This window comes from Oncorhynchus mykiss, chromosome 2, assembly GCF_057628025.1.
Source record: "Oncorhynchus mykiss isolate SJ-2025 chromosome 2, ASM5762802v1, whole genome shotgun sequence".
Classification (NCBI taxonomy): domain Eukaryota; kingdom Metazoa; phylum Chordata; class Actinopteri; order Salmoniformes; family Salmonidae; genus Oncorhynchus; species Oncorhynchus mykiss.
This window is the reverse complement of record NC_143023.1, coordinates 38,208,919-38,229,366: the sequence shown is the minus strand read 5'-3', so window position 1 is coordinate 38,229,366 and position 20,448 is coordinate 38,208,919. Positions and strand designations below refer to the sequence as shown.

Genomic DNA, 20,448 nt, shown 5'->3' with positions numbered 1-20,448 from the left:
ACTTGTCTCCAGGGGTGTTTTGACTGTACAATGTGGGAGGTATTTGAGGACAGCAGCTCTGATCTGGATGAACTCACAGATGTTATTTCAGATGATGTAAACTTCTGTGTTGAGTCAGCTGTGCCTACTAAGACCTGTAAAATCTTCCCTAACAACAAGCTTTGGGTATCAAAACATCTAAAATCACTACTTGATAGGAAGAAGGCAGTTTATGCTGGGGGTGATAGACAGGCTTTAAGAGATGTACAACGTGAGATCAAAACATAGATACTGGTGGACAAGGAGGCATACAAGCAAAGGGTGGAGAGGACCCTGTCCTCAGGATACGCAAGGGTGGCCTGGCAAGGGATTAACGCCCCCCACATAGGCAGGGGGGAAAACCAGTGCTGACCTTGGGGGATATGAGGGCCAGAACATGGCTAATGAACTGAATGTTTTCTTCTCAAGATTTGAATCAGACATCTTCGTGTCGGAGGTAAAACAAATGGAAGCATCATTACAAATGTTTGAGAGAGTTGTTGTTCAACGGTCTGATGTTCTGAAGTTGTTCAGGGGATGAAACACATACAAAAGCCCAGGCCCAGACAAAATAAGTGGACATGTGTTACAGCACTGTCCTGAACAACTGGCTGGTGTTTTTACAGACATTTTCCAATCCTCACTCGACCAGCAACACGTGCCAATATTGTGGAAAAACTCAATAATTATACAATTTCCTAAAAAAGCATCTAATCCCACTGTGCTGAATGACTACCGCCCTGTCGCCTTGACATCCTTAGTAATGAAATGCCTTGGGAAAATTGTGAAAAGTCATATTCTCAGTGTCACCCAGAAGCTCCTCGACCCATTTCAGTTTGCCTATCAGCCTAGCAGAGGAGTTGATGATGCCATTCTTACCCTCCTTAACATGGTCTACAGACATCTAGAGGGGGCCAAATCCCATGTTAGGGTTCTGTTTGTTGACTTTTCTTCTGCCTTCAACACAATCCAGCTTTACATTCTGGCACAGAGACTCATTCGGGACTTCTCCTTAGATGGGGGGCTGGTTTTGTGGCTGTTGGACTTTCTGAGCCAACACTCACAGCGAGTCAAAATAGGTCCCCATGTGTCGGATATATGCAGGCTCTCCTCAGGGATGTGTTTTGTCCCCACTCCTGTACATCTTGTACACTAATAGTTGTACTAGTTCCCATACTGACAGACACCTCGTTAAGTTTGCTGATGACACTGCCTTGATCAGCCTGTTGCATGATGACGAGGAACATCATGGCCCGATCCTAGATGACTTTGTAGAGTGGTGTGAGGAATCACACTTGGTCCTCAATACCAACAAGACCAAAGAGATGTGCATAGACTTCAGGAAGCGTACAACACCTACCTCTGCAACATCTATCAGAGGCCAGAGTATAGAAATTGTAGAGGAATATAAATATCTGGGTGTCCTTTCGGACAATAAACTTCAGTGGAGTAAATGTACAAACCTGATCTACAAAAAGAGCCAACAGAGACTGTACTTTCTCAAAAAGTTGGGTTCTTTTAATATAGACTGTACTATACTGACTCTGTTTCACAAATCCTTTATTGAGAGTATTTTAACTTTTTGTATTGTTTGTTGGTTTGGCAACGCCACTATCAGCCAGAGAAACATGCTGAGAAGGATTATTACCACAGCAAGCAAGGTACTTGGAGTCAAACAGACAGGCCTGGATGAGATCTTTAAGGTCTCCATAAGGCTTACAAAATAATTTTAGACCCAAGTCACCCCCTGTACCTGGACTTTGAATTACTCCCCTCTGGGCGCAGGTATAGGGCACCCGTCAGCAGGAAAAACAGAGCGAGACAATCATTTGTGCCAGGTGTGATATCCCTCCTAAATAGCTTGGGCGAATGTTCCCCTAAGGTCAGCAGGCTAGTCTTTAAAAAAAAAAAAATGTTTTATTTCTTATTTCTTACTATTATTATTTTTATTGGTATGTAACTGTTATGAAAGTTGTATTGATCATTTTGTTTTGTATTTAAACGCCACTTTAAATGTGTACATGACACTGCAACAGAATTTCCCCATGGGGACAATAAAGTCAGTAAGTAAGTAAGTAATTGTTGGAGTGCCTTTAGTGAAAAATCTTCACAAACTGCTGACCGTAGAAAAATGTCTTGGGTCTCTAATAATTTTGAGCTGCGACGCACGCAAACATTTATTTTTCTGAAGCAAAAGAGGCCCTGTTGCATTACAATCTTCCTGGAATGTTCTGCAAAGACAAGGCAAATCAAAATGTATAATTGTGCCTCCTCTTTCACACCAATACGTAAGATGGGGGATGAGCAGTAGAATGCATAATCGTTCTTGGTTGAGTCCTAACATAAGATCCATGGGCATAACTTGACCCATTGTTATCAATGCATGACTTATGCAAAAACGTGTTAAGCATATGGGTTTCAAGGTAGGATTCGGACCTTTATTCTCAGCGGCAGCATCCCACCATCTCACTTCATCATAGTGCTCTTTGACTTCCATGTACAGTACATTCTATTGTGCTCCTTCGGAGGGAGAGTCTGCCGGATCAAGCCAGTACAGCTCACTTGGAGTATCTTTTTTTTTATTGTGCTCCTTCTGAAGGATCCTTCGGAGCAAAAGTGAGCAATCATTTATTTGAGGTCCCAAATAGCCTCTTCAAAGGAAATGTGAATGCAGTACATGAACGATAAATGATGTTATCTTTCATGGACACAAACGGTGTTGTCAAAGAAAGAGACTAGGAGAAAAAGTCATTAGGGGGCACCAGCGTGAAGTGTTTGTCACTGTTGCAGGTGAACGTCTTACATGGTACCTGCTCAGTCAGTCCATCTCTCTGTTTATCAGTCTTGTCATCCCTCTCCTGTCAGATCTGTCGTGACGGAACTTCTCTTTGCAGTCTGAGCTGAGGTGATCCCAATGAGGCTACAGAGCCTTTATAACTTGCCACTTAGCAGAGCAATCCAAGGGAGCTCTGTGTGTGACGTGGTCAGAATAACAGCAGACAGTCCCGAGACAGACACGCTGAATCTTCACAGTCTGAAAAAGCCTTAGAAAAACAGGCCAGAACAGGTCTAGACTAGTCTACCAGGGTTGGGGTCGTTTGTGGTGACGGTGGGCACGAGGGGTGTTGTACAAAACAAAGTCATCAGCGATTGGATCGTCTCAAACCAATCAGAGTATCAAACCCACATGTGTTCTGGCTCTGGCCCAACCCATCAGTTTTTGGACCAATCAGACGGCCCGAGTGTTCACATTTGGTGAAGGATTGAGGAGGTACTCCGATCCAGACTCATTACGGAAAATAAACGAACCTCTATGGTGGGTGTGGCGTAGCGTTTGGTCGGAGCGAGGAGTCTGGGTAGCCAGGCAATACTACTATGGCACTGACTTAGACTCCCAAATCTAGGACCTTACACTAGATGACATTGCAGAAAACAGACTGTTTTGTTTATATAAGAATAGCATCGGAAAAAGTCCCAAAATCAAGTATGGACACCCACACAGCTTTTATATTATGTATGCACGGTTGGAGTTTAAGAGCACATCCTCTTGCGGTTGAAGGCTCCAGAGCTCCACTGAGTTGAACAATTGTGGTCACACTCTGCTTGCTTGGAGAGTAGCTCAGGCTGAAACTCCCCTTTGGCCCTTGAGGGGCTGTTTGTGGGCTCGGGGGGGGGGGGGGGGGGAGAGATCGGGATAGGCGGGGGTAATGGTCCCATGACTCAGTTTTCCTCCCTGAACAATCCGGGCCCCAAGGGGCAGAAAAGTAGGGCATGTTACACAGCAGCAGCAGTACAGAGAGGCCCATGTGTGGGCAGGCCATGCTGTCAGGCACACTTCCCCATCTCCAGATGCCCAGCACAGCATGCAGCTACCATCTTCCATCTCACAAGACTTGGTTGTGTCCCAAATGGCACCCTATTCCATTGATAGTGCACTAATTAGGGGCCCTGGTCAAAAGTAGTGCATTACATAGGGACTAGGGTGCCATTTGGGGTGCATAGTTGGTGTGCCTGCTAGACGTTGATGTTAATGAGAAGTTGACAACTTAGCGTGTAGAACCCTACTGAATTGAACGAATATAACTGAAACGTTATTGGAAGTAGGAAGCGGCAACATCTCATGATACGTTCAATACTGTATGGTGTTGACTGTTTTGAAATGCTGTCTTGGTAGTTTAACGGATGGTTGAAATCCCCTCCTAAGGGCCTGTTACAGTGCATTAGGTTGTATTCTACTCGATTCAGCCTATTCTTTGCTCTGGTGATGGTGATAGGGCTGGGCCTGTCTGTGAGAAATGCTCTTGGTTTGCTTGGGTCTCTCATTTATGTCTAAATTGCTGCTGTGTAATGGGCTTATGTGTCTCGGGTGGAACATGAGCGGGCTATTCCAACGGTGTCATCTGCGGCGAGCGTGAGTTGAGATGGTGACAGCTCTTTCTCTTAGGGAGAAATAATTAGACAGTCAGTGAAACGGCAGGCTTTAAAAACACAAATGGATTATTATTTTTTTTTACAGCCGAGCCACTCAGCTTTTAATCCAAGTTATTAGCACAGAAAGAGTTGTAACTTTCTCTCTAATGATACCTTGCCTTGAGATGTTAATCAGATTACGGAGAGCTGTTCCTACACTTATCGCCTTCGACACGGATTTCAGAAGAATGGCCTACACAGCCATAGTGAACTACCCTGTCAAGGGGGCTCCGAATTCAAAGATATTTTCATCTGACACTGAAGCACTTAGCTGACACCATTAGCGATAACAACAATTTTCTCCCCATGTCTACATTTAACTATACAGGACAACAGTTTAAAACCGCCTCGCCTCCCATCCTTAGCCTGCATCACTCCAATCCATTAGCGCACTTCTGTCCCAATGTCATGGTGACACTTTGAGCCCTTGGTGTCACCAAGAGTTACATTACCACGGCAACTGGTAAGGAAGGCCCAGTAGCCACTCACTTTCATTTCACTACTGCCATACCCCCTACTCCAACATATCTTAATCGAATGCACTATACTTGGCTACAGTTCCTCGCCATAATAAGACAAAGACAATTCCCACTCCATGAAAAATACAAAACATGCATAGCCTAACAATGTGTAAAATGTTTAGAGCTTTATTCTCCATAGTGAATGGTATACTAACTCCATAATGATAAGTATTTTTATAGCATAAAATACATTTCCCAGTCATGAAAAATGCACAACATGCTAAACCTATACCATGTTTGGCACTTTAATCTCCACAGCCCGCGTTAAACACTAGCTAACCCCATAACGATAACAAAGTATTTAATAGTATAGTGCTACTTTAGAATTAAAATAAAATGTCACCTTTATTTAACCAGGTAAGCTAGTTGAGAACAAGTTCTCATTTACAACTGCGACTTGGCCAAGACAAAGCAAGTCTTGGCAGACAGAACCAGGGCGTGGCGAGGCGGAGCTCAGACAGGAATTTAATCAAGCGTCAGGTGAGAATGATGGATCTACATCAAAAGCAGCAGACGTATGTTATCAAACTGGCGAGGTGTTGCTGCTTCCATTCTGCTTACGGCTCTATCCATCCAGTTTCTTTCATGCTGGGCCCCTGCAGAACCCGTTGCGAGAGAAGAAAAGTGGTCCACATTGATCATATATAATTCAAAGTAGTGAAATTCTCCACTCTTACTCTTAAAAAATTCAAGTTAAATATTTTTGTATTTGTTTCGTAGCTGATCCATCGTGTGTTCAGCCACTCGGTTCCTCATGGAGGAATAGTCGGCTGGAATAGAACTATGATTCACTGGGCTTTAGGGGATGACGAATGAACTTGGGATATATGTGTCAGGTTATTTGTCATGGCATAACACCAGTGCTGAAACAGTCATTGTCTGAGACAATCCTATAACACAGTCTGTAAAGATTGGTCAACATATTAACACTTGTGAGTGTTAATATCGTATGAGGACATTTCTGGGCACCCACTTCGTCCACTTCTGTTGGCCGAGAAATATGACTGTTGCAGTTATACATGCTTGAGAGCTGGGGTTCAAATATCAGCCACAATTTGTGGTTCAATTTTCGATGATAAGTAGAGCATGGCATAATACAGAACATTAATAAACAAGAACAGTTCAAGGATAGAACTACCTCCATTTAAAAATGACACATTGGTGCGGCTGGCTTCCAGGTTGGATGCGCGCTGTGTTAAGAAGCAGTGCGGCTTGGTTGACTTTCAACCTTCATCTCTCCCAAGCCCGTACGGGAGTTGTAGCAATGAGACAACATAGTAGCTACTAACAATTGGATACCATGAAATTGGGAAGAAAAAGGGGTAAAAAAAATATATATCTCGGTCCAATAGGGGAGGGGCGTTGTGCCGGGAGGTGTTGCTTTATCTGTTTTTTGAAATAAGGTTTGCTGTTCATTTGAGCAATAGGAGATGAAGGGAGTGCCATGCAATAATGGATCTATATAATACTGTGCACTTTATTGAGTTTGTTTGGGATTTGGGGATTGTGAAAAGACCCCTGGTGGCATGTCTGGTGGGGTTAGTGTATGTGTGTCAGAGCTGTGTGTGACTTGACTATGCAAACAATTTGGAATTTTCAAGACATGAATGTTTCTTATAAAAACAGGAAGTGATGCAGTCAGTCTCTCCTCCTCAAGAGAGACTGGCATGCATAGTATTTATATTTGCCCTCTGATTACAATGAAGAACAAGACGTTCTGCTCTGTTCTGGACCAGCTGCAGCTTAACTAGGTCTTTCTTAGCAGCACTTGACCACGACTGGACAAGAATCAAGATAAGATCAAACTACAGTGGAGTGTGGTGTCAAAATATCAGACCATCTCTTTATCACAGACAGACCTATCCCCATCTTTACAACCATTGAACCTATATGTTTTTGACCATGACAGTTTGTAATCTTAGGTAACACCAAGTAATTTAGTTTCCTCAACTTGTCCAACAGCCACAGCATTCATTACCAGATTCAGCTGAGGTCTAGAGCTTAGGGAATGATTTGTACCAAATAAAATGCTCTTAGTTTTAGAGATGTTCAGGACCAGTTTATTACTGGCCACTCATTCCACAACTGACTGCAATTCCTTGTTAAGGGTTTCAGTGACTTCATTAGCTGTGGTTGCTGACATGTACAGTTGAAGTTAGAAGTTTACATACACTTAGGTTGGAGTCATAAAAACTTGTTTTTCAACCACTCCACAAATTTCTTGTTAACAAACTATAGTTTTGGCAAGTCGGTTAAGACATCTACATTTTTCCAACAATTGTTTACAGATTATGTCACTTATAATTCACTGTATCACAAGTCCAGTGGGTCAGAAGTTTACATACACTAAGTTGACTGTGCCTTTAAACAGCTTGGAAAATTCCCGAAAATGATGTCATGGCTTTGGAAGCTTCTGATAGGCTAATTAACATAATTTGAGTCAGTTGGAGGTGAACCTGTGGATGTATTTCAAGGCCTACCTTCAAACTCAGTGCCTCTTTGCTTGACATCATGGGAAAATCAAAAGAAATCAGCCAAGACCTCAGATTTTTTTTTTTAGACCTCCACAAGTCTGAAATATCCTTGGGAGCAATTTCCAAATGCCTGAAGTTACCACGTTCATCTGTACAAACAATAGTACGCAAGTATAAACACCATGGACCCACGCAGCCGTCTTACCGCTCAGGAAGGAGACGAATTCTGTCTTCTAGAGATGAACGTACTTTGGTGCGAACAGTGCTAATCAATCCCACAACAACAGCAAAGGACCTTGTGAAGATGATGGAGGAAACAGGTACAAAAGTATCAATATCCACAGTAAAACGAGTCCTATATCAACATAACCCGAAAGGCCGCTCAGCAAGGAAGAATCCACTGCTCCAAAACCGCCATAAAAAAAGCCAGACTAAAGTTTGCAACTACACAAGGGGACAAAGATCGTACTTTTTGGAGAAATGTCCTCTGGTCTGATGAAACAAAAATAGAACTGTTTGGCCATAATGACCATTGTTATGTTTGAAGGAAAAAGGGGGAGGCTTGCAAACCGAAGAACACCATCCAAACCATGAAGCATAGGGGTGGCAGCATAATGTTGTGGGGCTGCTTTGCTGCAGGAGGGACTGGTGCACTTCACAAAATATATGGCATCATGAGGCAGGACAATTATGTGGATATATTGAAGCAACATCTCCAGACATCGGTCAGGAAGTTAAAGCTTGGTCGCAAATGGGTCTTCCAAATGGACAATGACCCCAAGCATACTTCCAAAGTTGTGGCAAAATGGCTTAAGGACAACAAAGTCAATGTATTGGAGTGGCCATCACAAAGCCCTGACCTCAATCATAAATCATTTGTGGGAAGAACTGAAAAAGCGTGTGCGAGGAAGGAGGCCTACAAACTTGACTCAGTTACACCAGCTCTGTCAGGAGCAAAATTCACCCAACTTATTGTGGGAAGCTTGTGGAAGTCTACCCAAAACGTTGGACCCAATTTAAAGGCAATGCTACCAAATACTAATGGAGTGTATGCAAACTTCTGACCCACTGGGAATATGATGAAAGAAATAAAAGCTGAAATAAATAATTCTCTCTACTATTATTCTGACATTTCACATTCTTAAAATAAAGTGGTGATGCTAACTGACCTAAGACAGGGAATCTTTACTAGGATTAAATGTCAGGAATTGTGAAAAACTGAGTTTAAATGTATTTGGCTGAGGTGTATGTAAACTTCCCACTTGCTTTTTTTTCATTATTTGTTTCTTTATGCATTAATACGTTGGCTCACTGTTCGTTGTTGGCATTTTCTGCTTAAGTTTTCCCACTTTGCCAATGAAGTAATCATTCAAATAATTGGCAACATCAAATGGTTTTTGTGATGAATAAGCCATCTGCTTCAATGAAAGATGGAGTTGAATTTGTCTTTCTGACAATCATTTAACTTAAAGTACGGCACAGTTTTTTATTAAATGAATACAGTTTCTTCTTCTTTTTGTTAAGTTTAGTCACGTCATTTTTCAGATGTCAGATGTGCTGCCAGACTTATTCGCCTTTCCTTATGCCCCCTTTCGGTCAACCATACAGTTTCTAATTTCCTCATCAATACCATGGAGCCTTAGCAGTTCTAACAGTCAGTTTCTAATTTCCTCATCAATACCATGGAGCCTTAACAGTTCTAACAGTCAGTTTCTTAACAGGTGCATGTTTATCAATAACTGGATGAAGCAATTTCATAAATCAGACAAACAAATCTTTTTTTTACATCATCCACATAAGAGTCACAGCTAAATCTTTTGTATGATCTCTTTATACACTATTTTAGGCCCAGCTTTTTGAACCTTGGTTCTCCTAAATATAGCCACTATATTGTGATCACTGCATCCAATGGGTACGGATACAGCTTTAGAAAAGAGTTCCACAGTATTAGTAAACATTTGATCATCCATACATACTGTATGGATGATCTTGTTCCTTTAGTGTTTGTAAACACCTTGGTAAATTGATTAATAACCTGAACCAGATTAAAAGGCACTGGTTACAGCGAGAAGCTTCCTCTTGAGCGGACGGCTTGATGAAAAACAGTAAATTTTAAAGTTTCCAAGAAAGTAGACTTCTCTGTTTACATCAAATACACTATCAAGCATTTCACACACATATTATTTAGATAGTGTAATAGGCTTTAAATGAGGCAGGTGAACTTGAAGCCACACTACTTCAATAACACTTGACATGAGATCTTGTCTAAGCATTACTAGGATATGGTTCTGAATATATAGTACCAGTCAAAAGTTTGGACACACCTACTCGTTCTAGGGTTTTCTTTATTTTTACTATTTTCTACATTGTAGAATAATAGTGCATACATCAACACTATGAAATAACACATATGGAATCATGTAGTAACCAAAAAACTGTTAAACAAATCAAAATATATTTTATATTTGAGATTCTTCAAAGTAGCCACCGTTTGCCTTGATGATGGCTTTGCATACTCTTGGCATTCTCTCAACCAGCTTCATGAGGTAGTCACCCGGAATGATTTTCTCCTTCGATATAATCTGATTTCTCTGTCATTGTTATCATGGATTCACATACAGAACTAATGTTCTCTCTCAGAGGCTTACAGATTGTTGTCATCTTGCCGTTTCCCGATTAAACTCACCGAGCAGACCCTGGGAGAACTGCAAACTGTTCTTCAGGTCCTGGACCTCTCTGGTCAGATTATTTTATTAGTTGGCTCCACCAGTATTTGGACACACTTGAAGTAATTTTGCCGTTGTTGTAACAACTGCTTATTATAATGGCTGCATAATAATGGATGTATTGCTCCTGCTGCGTCCTTAGGCTTTGAATAGCTCTCAATTAGACCCAAGGGGCAGCTGAACACAGCCCAGCTCCTGTCACCTTTCCAAATGTGAATATTCTCTAGAGTTTGAGTCAATACTAACTGATCACCTTAGATGGTTGGGTTGGCTGCATAGACGCACTTACAAATATGTGACAACAATGCAATGAATGGAAAGCCGTGGACTAAGATGTTTTTTATTTTCTTCCCAGGTTGCATTTCACCTCCAGCCTTACAGAGGGAGGAGCGACCACAGTGTCCATGACAACATCAAGTATATCATCGACAGGTAGGTCTTGTCTTTGTTTAGAATAACTTCAAACTGAAGTGGACACAAAGTAAAACTTTGTTGAACTTTCCTGTTGAAACAGTAGTTTTCAGTCAACATAGACCCTTTTAATGGACTGAGACACAGTTCACTTCAAATCAAATTCTATTGGTCGTTTACACATGTTTAGCAGATGTTATTGTGGGTGTAGCAAAATGCTTGCGTTCCTAGCTCCAACAGTGCAGTATGAATGAACTTACAAAATATATAAATATTAAGACGAGCAATTTCGGAGTCCGGAGTGAGTGAGTATGTATGTATGTATGTATGTATGTATGTATGTATGTATGTATGTATGTATGTATGTAGATAGGTAGGTAGATACTGTACTAGTCAAAAGTTTGGACACACCTACTGATTTAAGGGTTTTTCTTTATTTTTACTATTTTCTTCCTTTCCTGTGGCGGTCCTCATGAGAGCCAGTTTCATCATAGCGTTTGTTGTTTTTTGCGACTGCACTTCAAACATTTTTTCAAGTTCTTGACATTTTCCTAATTGTCTGACCTTCATGTCTTAAAGCAGGTATTAACAAACTGGGGTACAGGTACGCGCAATGCTGTTGGGGGTATGCTAAATAAAAATGTGATTCACTTTTTTTTCCTTCAAATTTTCACAGTCCATTTATATTTTCCAACAGGGCTATACATTTGGGTGAGTTTTTTTCCCCTCACCTGAGTAGCCTCGTTTCACTGCCCAAAATAAAATTAAACCATCTAGTGTTCAGCAAAATAACAACACAATGTCAAATACAGGTAGCCTAGTAAAATAATTAACATCCAATCACATTAACCGTTACGCTCTCATGGGAATTCCACTAACGGTCCGTATGTAGCCAAACGTAGGTGCTGCTCATTCAGTTTGCTCGAAAATTGATAAATGGTTTAAAAAAAGTATGGCCCATGTCCATAGAGACACATACCAGCTCTACTGGTAGTACTGCTACTACCAGCACTACTACACCTGTACCTGTTGACGACACAAGTTGTTCTGCTTCCACAAGCACATCCAATGCTAGCATCAGTAATTCTACATTTGTTGTTAACCCAGCTAGCATGGACATTGACAGTTGTGAATCTCATGTAGCTGAAAAGCTAGTGCCTCTTACCCGAGAAAGCACAAAGAGGCTCAAATATTATGAGAACTACATTGATTTGGGGTTCACTTATATTGGGAGTAGTGCCTTTCCTTAGCCACAGTGTGTTATATGTGCAAAATTACTATCTCACAACTCAATGAAACCTTCACTGTTGCAAAGAAACAAAACAAAAAAAAGCCACAGGAGTTTTTTGAGTGAGAATTAAGACAGCTTTAGAGTAGTAAGACATGTATAAAAGCAACAGATACCATTAATAAGAAGGGGCTAGAAGTGTCTTATATGGTGAGCTATCGAATGGCTAGGACAGGCAAGCCCCATACTATTGTAGAGGACTTAATTATTCCTGCCGCCGCAGCTGGGACAATGCTGGGGGAAAAGGCCCCCCAAAAAACTATACAGACAATGCCTTCATCAAACAACACTGTTTCACGACGCATCAGTGACATGGCAGGAGATGTCTTGAAACCAGTGAATTTTATGCGTTACAGCTGGATGAGTCAACAGACGTGGCGGGCCTGGCACAGCTCCTGGTATATGTCCGTTACGTTTATGGGGGATCAATTAAAGATAACATCATCTTCTGCAAACCACTGGAAACCAGGACAACAGGAGAGGATATTTTTAAAGTAGTGGACAGTTTTGTGACATTAAATGGACTTTGGTGGTCAAGATGAGTTGGTATCTCTACTGATGGCGCAAAAGCCGTGACAGGGAGACATAGTGGAGTGGTAACGCGCATGCAAGCAGTTGCTCCCGACGCCACTTGGGTACACTGCAGCATCCACCAAGAGGCTCTTGGTGCCAAGGGAATGCCTAACAGCTTGAAGGACGTTTTGGACACTACAGTGAAAATGGTTAACTTTATTAAAGCAAGCCCCTGAAACAAGGCCCCTGAATACATAAGTGTGCTGGTTATCAAGGGGCAAAATAGACAAAAAAAATTAACTGAGAGACGAGCTTAAAGTTTTTACTGATGAGATTCTCACACGACTGGCCTATCTGGGTGATGTTTTTTCTCGCCTGAATGATCTGAATCTTGGATTACAGGGACTCTCTGCAACTATATTCAATGTGGGGGACAAAATTGAGGCTACGATTAAGAAGTTGGAGCTCTTCTCTGTCTGCATTAACAAGGACAACACACAGGTCTTTCCATCATTGTATGATTTTTTTTTTGTGTGTCCCGAAAGATGACACAAACAACTGGATTCGTCATCCCTTTCATGCCCTGCCTCCAGTCCACTTACCGATATCTGAACAAGAGAGCCTCATCGAAATTGCAACAAGCGGTTCTGTGAAAATGTCATTTAAATCAGAAGCCACTGCCAGATTTCTGGATTGGGCTGCGCTCAGAGTATCCTGTCTGGGCAAAACGTGAGACACTGATGCCCTTTTTAATTTTACCATGATTTAACTAGGCAAGTCAGTTAAGAACAAATTCTTATTTTCAATGACGGCCTAGGAACAGTGGGTTAACTGCCTGTTCAGGGGCAGAACGACAGATTTGTACCTTGTCAGCTCGGGGATTTGAACTTGCACTTGAACTTTGCAACCACGTACCTATTGTGAGAGTGGATTCTCGGGCCTCACTAGCATGAAAACTAAATACAGGAACATACTGTGTGTGGAAAATGATTTAAGACTAAGACTCTCTCTTGTACAACCTTGCAGAGTTATGTGCATCCTTTCAAGCACACCCTTCTCATTAACCTTTGGTGAGTTATTCACAATTTTCAATTAACAAACAAGGTTTTACATGTAAGATGGTTAAATAAAAAGCAAAATTATTGATTATTATTATTTGTGCCCTGATCCTAAAAGAGCTGTTTGTCACTTCCCACGAGCCAGGTTGTGACAAACTCACTCATTCTTATGTTTAATAAATGTATCGTATAGTGTGTGTGTGGCAGGCATACAATGATGGCAAAAAACAACATTTGAGAGTGTGCTGACCCCGGTGCTAGAGGGGGTACGCAGCTGGAGGTTGAATGTTTGAAGGGGTACGGGACTATAAAAAGTTTGGGAACCACTGTCTTAAAGTAGTGATAGACTGTCCTTTCTCTTTGCTTATTTTAGCTGTTCTTGTCATAATATGGACGTGGTCTTTTACCAAATAAGGCTATCTTCTGTATACCACCCCTACCTTGTTACAACACAACTGATTGGCTCAAACACATTAAGGAAAACAATTCCACAAATTAACCAGGCACACCTGTTAATTGAAACTGGTTGAGAGAATGCCAAGAGTGTGCAAAGCTGTCTTTCAAGGCAAAGGGTGGCTTCTGTGAAGAATCTCAAATATAAAATATACTTTGACTTGTTTAACAATTCTTTGGTTACAACATGATTCCATATGTGTTATTTCATAGTTATGATGTCTTCATTATTATTCTATAATGCAGAAAATAGTAAAAAAAAAGAAAAACCCTTGAATGAGTAGGCGTGTGCAAAATTTTGACAGGTTCTATATATACAAACAGTTGAAGTTGTAAGTTTACATACACCTTAGCCAAATACATTTAAACTCACTTTTTCACAATTCCTGACATTTATAAATTCCCTGTCTTAGGTAAGTTAGGATCACCACTTTATTTTAAGAATGTGAAAGGTCAGAATAATCGTACGAAAAAGTATTTATTTCAGCTTTTATTTCTTTCATCACATTCCCAGTGGGTCAGACGTTTACATACACTCAATTGGTATTTGGTAGCATTGCCTTTAAATTGTTTAACTCGGGTCAAACGTTTTGGGTAGCATTCCATAAGCTTCCCACAAGCTTCCTCCTGACAGAGCTGGTGTAACTGAGTCAGGTTTTTTCAGTTCTGCCCACACATTTTTTATGGGATTGAGGTCAGGGCTTTGTGATGGCCACTCCAATACCTTGACTTCATTGTCCTTAAGCCATTTTGCCACACCTTTGGAAGTATGCTTGGGGTCTTTGTCCATTTGGAAGAAACATTTGTGACCAAGCTTAAACTTCCTGACTGATGTCTTGAGATGTTGCTTCAATATATCCACAATTTTGATGCCATCTTTTTTTGTGAAGTGCACCAGTCCATCCTGCAGCAAAGCACCCACACAACATGATGCTGCCACCCAAGTGCTTCACGGTTGGGATGGTGTTCTTCGGCTTGCAAGCCTCCCCCTTTTTCCTCCAAACATAATGATGGTCATTATGACCAAACAGTTCTATTTTTGATTCTTCAGACCAGAGGATATTTCTCCAAAAAGTCTGATCTTTGTCCCAATGTGCAGTTGCAAACCGTAGTCTTTGCCTTTTTATGGCGGTTTTGGAGCAGTGGCTTCTTCCTTGCTGAGCAGACTTTCAGGTTATGTTGATATACTGTAGGACTCGTTTTACTGTGGATATAGATACTTTTGTATCTGTTTCCTCCAGTTTCCTCCTTCACAAGGTCCTTCGCTGTTATTCTGGGATTGTTTTGCACTTTTCGCACCAAAGTACATTCATCTCTAGGAGACAGAACGCCCCTCCTTCCTGAGCTGTAAGACGGCTGCGTGGTCCCATGGTGTTTATACTTGCGTACTATTGTTTGTACAAATGAACGTGGTACCTTCAGGCGTTTGGAAATTGCTCCAACGGATGAACCAGACTTGTGGACGTCTACAATCTATTTTCTGATGTCTTGGCTGATTTCTTTTGATTTTCCCATGATGTCAAGCACTGAGTTTGAAGGTTGGCCTTGAAATACCTCCACAGGTACAGCTCCAATTGACTCGAATGATGTCAATTAGCCTATCATAAGCTTCTAAAGCCATGAAATCATTTTCTGGAATTTTCCTGTTACGGTGCGTGAATGAGGACCCAAAAGCGAATTAACGTAAACAGAGCTTCTTTAATAACAAAACAAACGTAGGCTCAGATGGACCGGCAGATTCCGACAGGACAGGACAAGGTTGCAGCAAACATGACGATAGTCTGGTTCAGGCATGAAAAACACAAACAAGAATCCGACAAAGACAGGAACAAAAACAGAGAGAGATATAGAGGACTAATCAGAGGGAAAAAGGGAACAGGTGGGAAAAGGGGTGACGAGGTAGTTAGGAGGAGACAAGGAACAGCTGGGGGAAAGAGGGGGAGAAAAGGTAACCTAATAACGACCAGCAGAGGGAGACAGGGTGAAGGGAAAGGACAGAAACAAGACACAACATGACAATACATGACAGTACCCCCCCACTCACCGAGCGCCTCCTGGCGCACTCGAGGAGGAAACCTGGCGGCAACGGAGGAAATCATCGATCAGCGCACGGTCCAGCACGTCCCGAGAGGGAACCCAACTCCTCTCCTCAGGACCGTACCCCTCCCAATCTACTAGGTACTGATGACCACGGCCCCGAGGACGCATGTCCAAAATCCTACGGACCCTGTAGATGGGTGCGCCCTCGACAAGGATGGGGGGGGGGGGGAAGACGAGCGGGGGCGCGAAGAACGGGCTTGACACAGGAGACATGGAAGACCGGGTGGACGCGACGAAGATATCGCGGAAGAAGAAGTCGCACTGCGACAGGATTAATGATCCGAGAAATACGGAACGGACCAATGAACCGCGGGGTCAACTTGCGAGAAGCGGTCTTAAGGGGAAGGTTCTGAGTTGAGAGCCAAACTCTCTGACCGCGACAATATCTAGGACTCTTAGTTCTACGCTTATTAGCAGCTCTCACAGTCTGCGCCCTATAACGGCAAAGTGCAGACCTGACCCTCTTCCAGGTGCGCTCGCACCGTTGGACAAAAGCCTGAGCGGAGGGGACGCTGGACTCGGCGAACTGAGATGAGAACAGCGGAGGCTGGTACCCGAGGCTACTCTGAAAAGGAGATAGCCCGGTCGCAGACGAAGGAAGCGAGTTGTGGGCGTATTCTGCCCAGGGGAGCTGTTCTGACCAAGACGCAGGGTTGCGAAAAGAAAGACTGCGTAAGATGCGACCAATAGTCTGATTGGCCCGTTCTGCTTGACCGTTAGACTGGGGGTGAAAGCCGGAAGAGAGACTGACGGAAGCCCCAATCAAACGGCAAAACTCCCTCCAAAATTGAGACGTGAATTGCGGACCTCTGTCCGAAACGACGTCTGACGGAAGGCCATGAATTCTGAAAACATTCTCGATGATGATTTGTGCCGTCTCTTTAGCAGAAGGAAGCTTAGCAAGGGGAATAAAATGAGCCGCCTTAGAGAACCTGTCGACAACCGTAAGAATAACAGTCTTCCCCGCTGACGAAGGCAGTCCGGTGACAAAATCTAAGGCGATGTGAGACCACGGTCGAGAGGGAATGGGAAGCGGCCTGAGACGGCCGGCAGGAGGGGAGTTACCGGACTTAGTCTGCGCGCAGACCGAACAAGCAGCCACGAAGCGACGCGTGTCATGCTCCCGGGTGGGCCACCAAAAACGCTGGCGAATGGAAGCAAGCGTACCCCGAACGCCAGGATGGCCGGCTAACTTGGCAGAGTGAGCCCACTGAAGAACGGCCAGACGAGTAGGAACGGGAACGAAAAGAAGGTTCCTAGGACAAGCGCGCGGCGACGGAGTTTGAGTGAGTGCTTGCTTTACCTGCCTCTCAATTCCCCAGACAGTCAACCCGACAACACGCCCCTCAGGGAGAATCCCCTCGGGGTCAGTGGAGGCTACTGAAGAACTGAAGAGACGAGATAAAGCATCAGGCTTGGTGTTCTTAGAGCCAGGACGATAAGAAATCACGAACTCGAAACGAGCGAAAAACAGCGCCCAGCACGCCTGACGCGCATTAAGTCGTTTGGCAGAACGGATGTACTCAAGGTTCCTATGGTCAGTCCAAACGACAAAAGGAACGGTCGCCCCCTCCAACCACTGTCGCCATTCGCCTAGGGCTAAGCGGATGGCGAGCAGTTCGCGGTTTCCCACATCATAGTTACGTTCCGACGGCGACAGGCGATGAGAAAAATACGCGCAAGGGTGGACCTTGTCGTCAGAGAGGGAGCGCTGAGAAAGAATGGCTCCCACGCCCACCTCTGACGCGTCAACCTCGACAACGAACTGTCTAGTGACGTCAGGTGTAACAAGGATAGGTGCGGATGTAAAACGATTCTTGAGGAGATCAAAAGCTCCTTGGGCGGAAACGGACCACTTAAAGCACGTCTTGACAGAAGTAAGGGCAGTGAGAGGAGCTGCCACCTGACCGAAATTACGGATGAAACGACGATAGAAGTTCGCGAAGCCGAGAAAGCGCTGCAGCTCGACGCGTGACTTAGGGACGGGCCAATCAATGACAGCTTGGACCTTAGCGGGATCCATCTTAATGCCTTCAGCGGAAATAACAGAACCGAGAAATGTGACGGAGGAGGCATGAAAAGAGCACTTCTCAGCCTTCACAAAAAGACAATTCTCTAAAAGGCGCTGGAGGACACGTCGAACGTGCTGAACATGAATCTGGAGTGACGGTGAAAAAATCAGGATATCGTCAAGGTAAACGAAAACAAAGATGTTCAGCATGTCTCTCAGGACATCATTGACTAATGCCTGAAAGACAGCTGGAGCGTTAGCGAGGCCGAAAGGAAGAACCCGGTATTCAAAGTGCCCTAACGGAGTGTTAAACGCCGTCTTCCACTCGTCCCCCTCCCTGATGCGCACGAGATGGTAAGCGTTACGAAGGTCCAACTTAGTGAAAAACCTGGCTCCCTGCAGGATCTCGAAGGCTGAAGACATAAGAGGAAGCGGATAACGATTCTTCACTGTTATGTCATTCAGCCCTCGATAATCTATGCAGGGGCGCAGGGACCCGTCCTTCTTCTTAACAAAAAAAACCCCCGCTCCGGCGGGAGAGGAGGAGGGGACTATGGTACCGGCGGCAAGAGCTACAGACAAATAATCTTCGAGAGCCTTACGTTCGGGAGCCGACAGAGAGTATAGTCTACCCCGGGGGGGAGTGGTTCCCGGAAGGAGATCAATACTACAATCATACGACCGGTGTGGGGGAAGAGAGGTGGCCCTGGACCGACTGAACACCGTGCGCAGATCGTGATATTCCTCCGGCACCCCTGTCAAATCACCAGGCTCCTCCTGTGAAGAAGAGACAGAGGAAACAGGAGGGATAGCAGACATTAAACATTTCACATGACAAGAGACGTTCCAGGAGAGGATAGAATTACTAGACCAATTAATGGAAGGATTATGACAAACTAGCCAGGGATGGCCCAAAACAACAGGTGTAAAAGGTGAACGAAAAATTAAAAAAGAAATGGTTTCGCTATGATTACCAGAAACAGTGAGGGTTAAAGGTAGCGTCTCACGCTGAATCCTGGGGAGAGGACTACCATCCAGGGCGAACAAGGCTGTGGACTCCCTTAACTGTCTGAGAGGAATGTCATGTTCCCGAGCCCAGGTCTCGTCCATAAAACAGCCCTCCGCCCCAGAGTCTATTAAGGCACTGCAGGAAGCTGACGACCCGGTCCAGCGTAGATGGACCGACAAGGTAGTGCAGGATCTTGAAGGAGAGACAGGAGTAGTAGCGCTCACCAGTAGCCCTCCGCTTACTGATGAGCTCTGGCTTTTACTGGACATGAAGTGACAAAATGACCAGCAGAACCGCAATAGAGACAGAGGCGGTTGGTGATTCTCCGTTCCCTCTCCTTAGTCGAGATGCGGATACCTCCCAGCTGCATAGGCTCAGCACCCGAGCCGGCAGAGGAAGATGGTAGTGATGCGGAGAGGGGGGCAACGGAGAACGCGAGCTCCTTTCCACGAGCTCGGTGACGAAGATCAACCCGTCGCTCAATGCGAATAGCGAGTTCAATCAAGGAATCCACGCTGGAAGGAACCTCCCGGGAGAGAATCTCATCCTTTACCTCTGCGCGGAGACCCTCCAGAAAACGAGCGAGCAAAGCCGGCTCGTTCCAGCCACTGGAGGCAGCAAGAGTGCGAAACTCAATAGAGTAGTCTGTTATGGATCGATTACCTTGACATAGGGAAGACAGGGCCCTGGAAGCCTCCTCCCCAAAAACAGATCGATCAAAAACCCGTATCATCTCCTCCTTAAAGTCCTGATACTGGTTAGTACACTCAGCCCTTGCCTCCCAGATTGCCGTGCCCCACTCACGAGCCCGTCCAGTAAGGAGAGATATGACGTAGGCGACACGAGCAGTGCTCCTGGAGTAAGTGTTGGGCTGGAGAGAAAACACAATATCACACTGGGTGAGGAACGAGCGGCATTCAGTGGGCTCCCCAGAGTAACACGGCGGGTTATTGATTCTGGGCTCCGGAGATTCGAAAGCCCTGGAAGTGGCCGGTGGATCGAGGCGGAGATGGTGAACCTGTTCTGTGAGGTTGGAGACTTGGGTGGCCAGGGTCTCAACGGCATGTCGAGCAGCAGACAATTCCTGCTCGTGTCTGCCTAGCATCGCTCCCTGGATCTCGACGGCTGAGTGGAGAGGATCCGAAGTCGCTGGGTCCATTCTTGGTCGGATTCTTCTGTTACGGTGCGTGAATGAGGACCCAAAAGCGAATTAACGTAAACAGAGCTTCTTTAATAACAAAACAAACGTAGGCTCAGATGGACCGGCAGATTCCGACAGGACAGGACAAGGTTGCAGCAAACATGACGATAGTCTGGTTCAGGCATGAAAAACACAAACAAGAATCCGACAAAGACAGGAACAAAAACAGAGAGAGATATAGAGGACTAATCAGAG

The 20,448-nt window shown here is 44.1% G+C and overlaps 1 protein-coding gene across 1 annotated transcript in view; it reads left to right on the top strand.

Annotated features, from left to right (window-relative positions):
• LOC110489192 (glycoprotein endo-alpha-1,2-mannosidase-like protein) overlaps positions 1 to 20,448 on the top strand; it is a 38,319-nt gene that overhangs the window by 9,759 nt on the left and 8,112 nt on the right. The window contains exon 3 of the mRNA XM_021561815.3: positions 10,565 to 10,641. Coding sequence (XP_021417490.3) covers positions 10,565 to 10,641 — 77 coding nt within the window. The remainder of the gene's footprint in view (positions 1 to 10,564; positions 10,642 to 20,448) is intronic.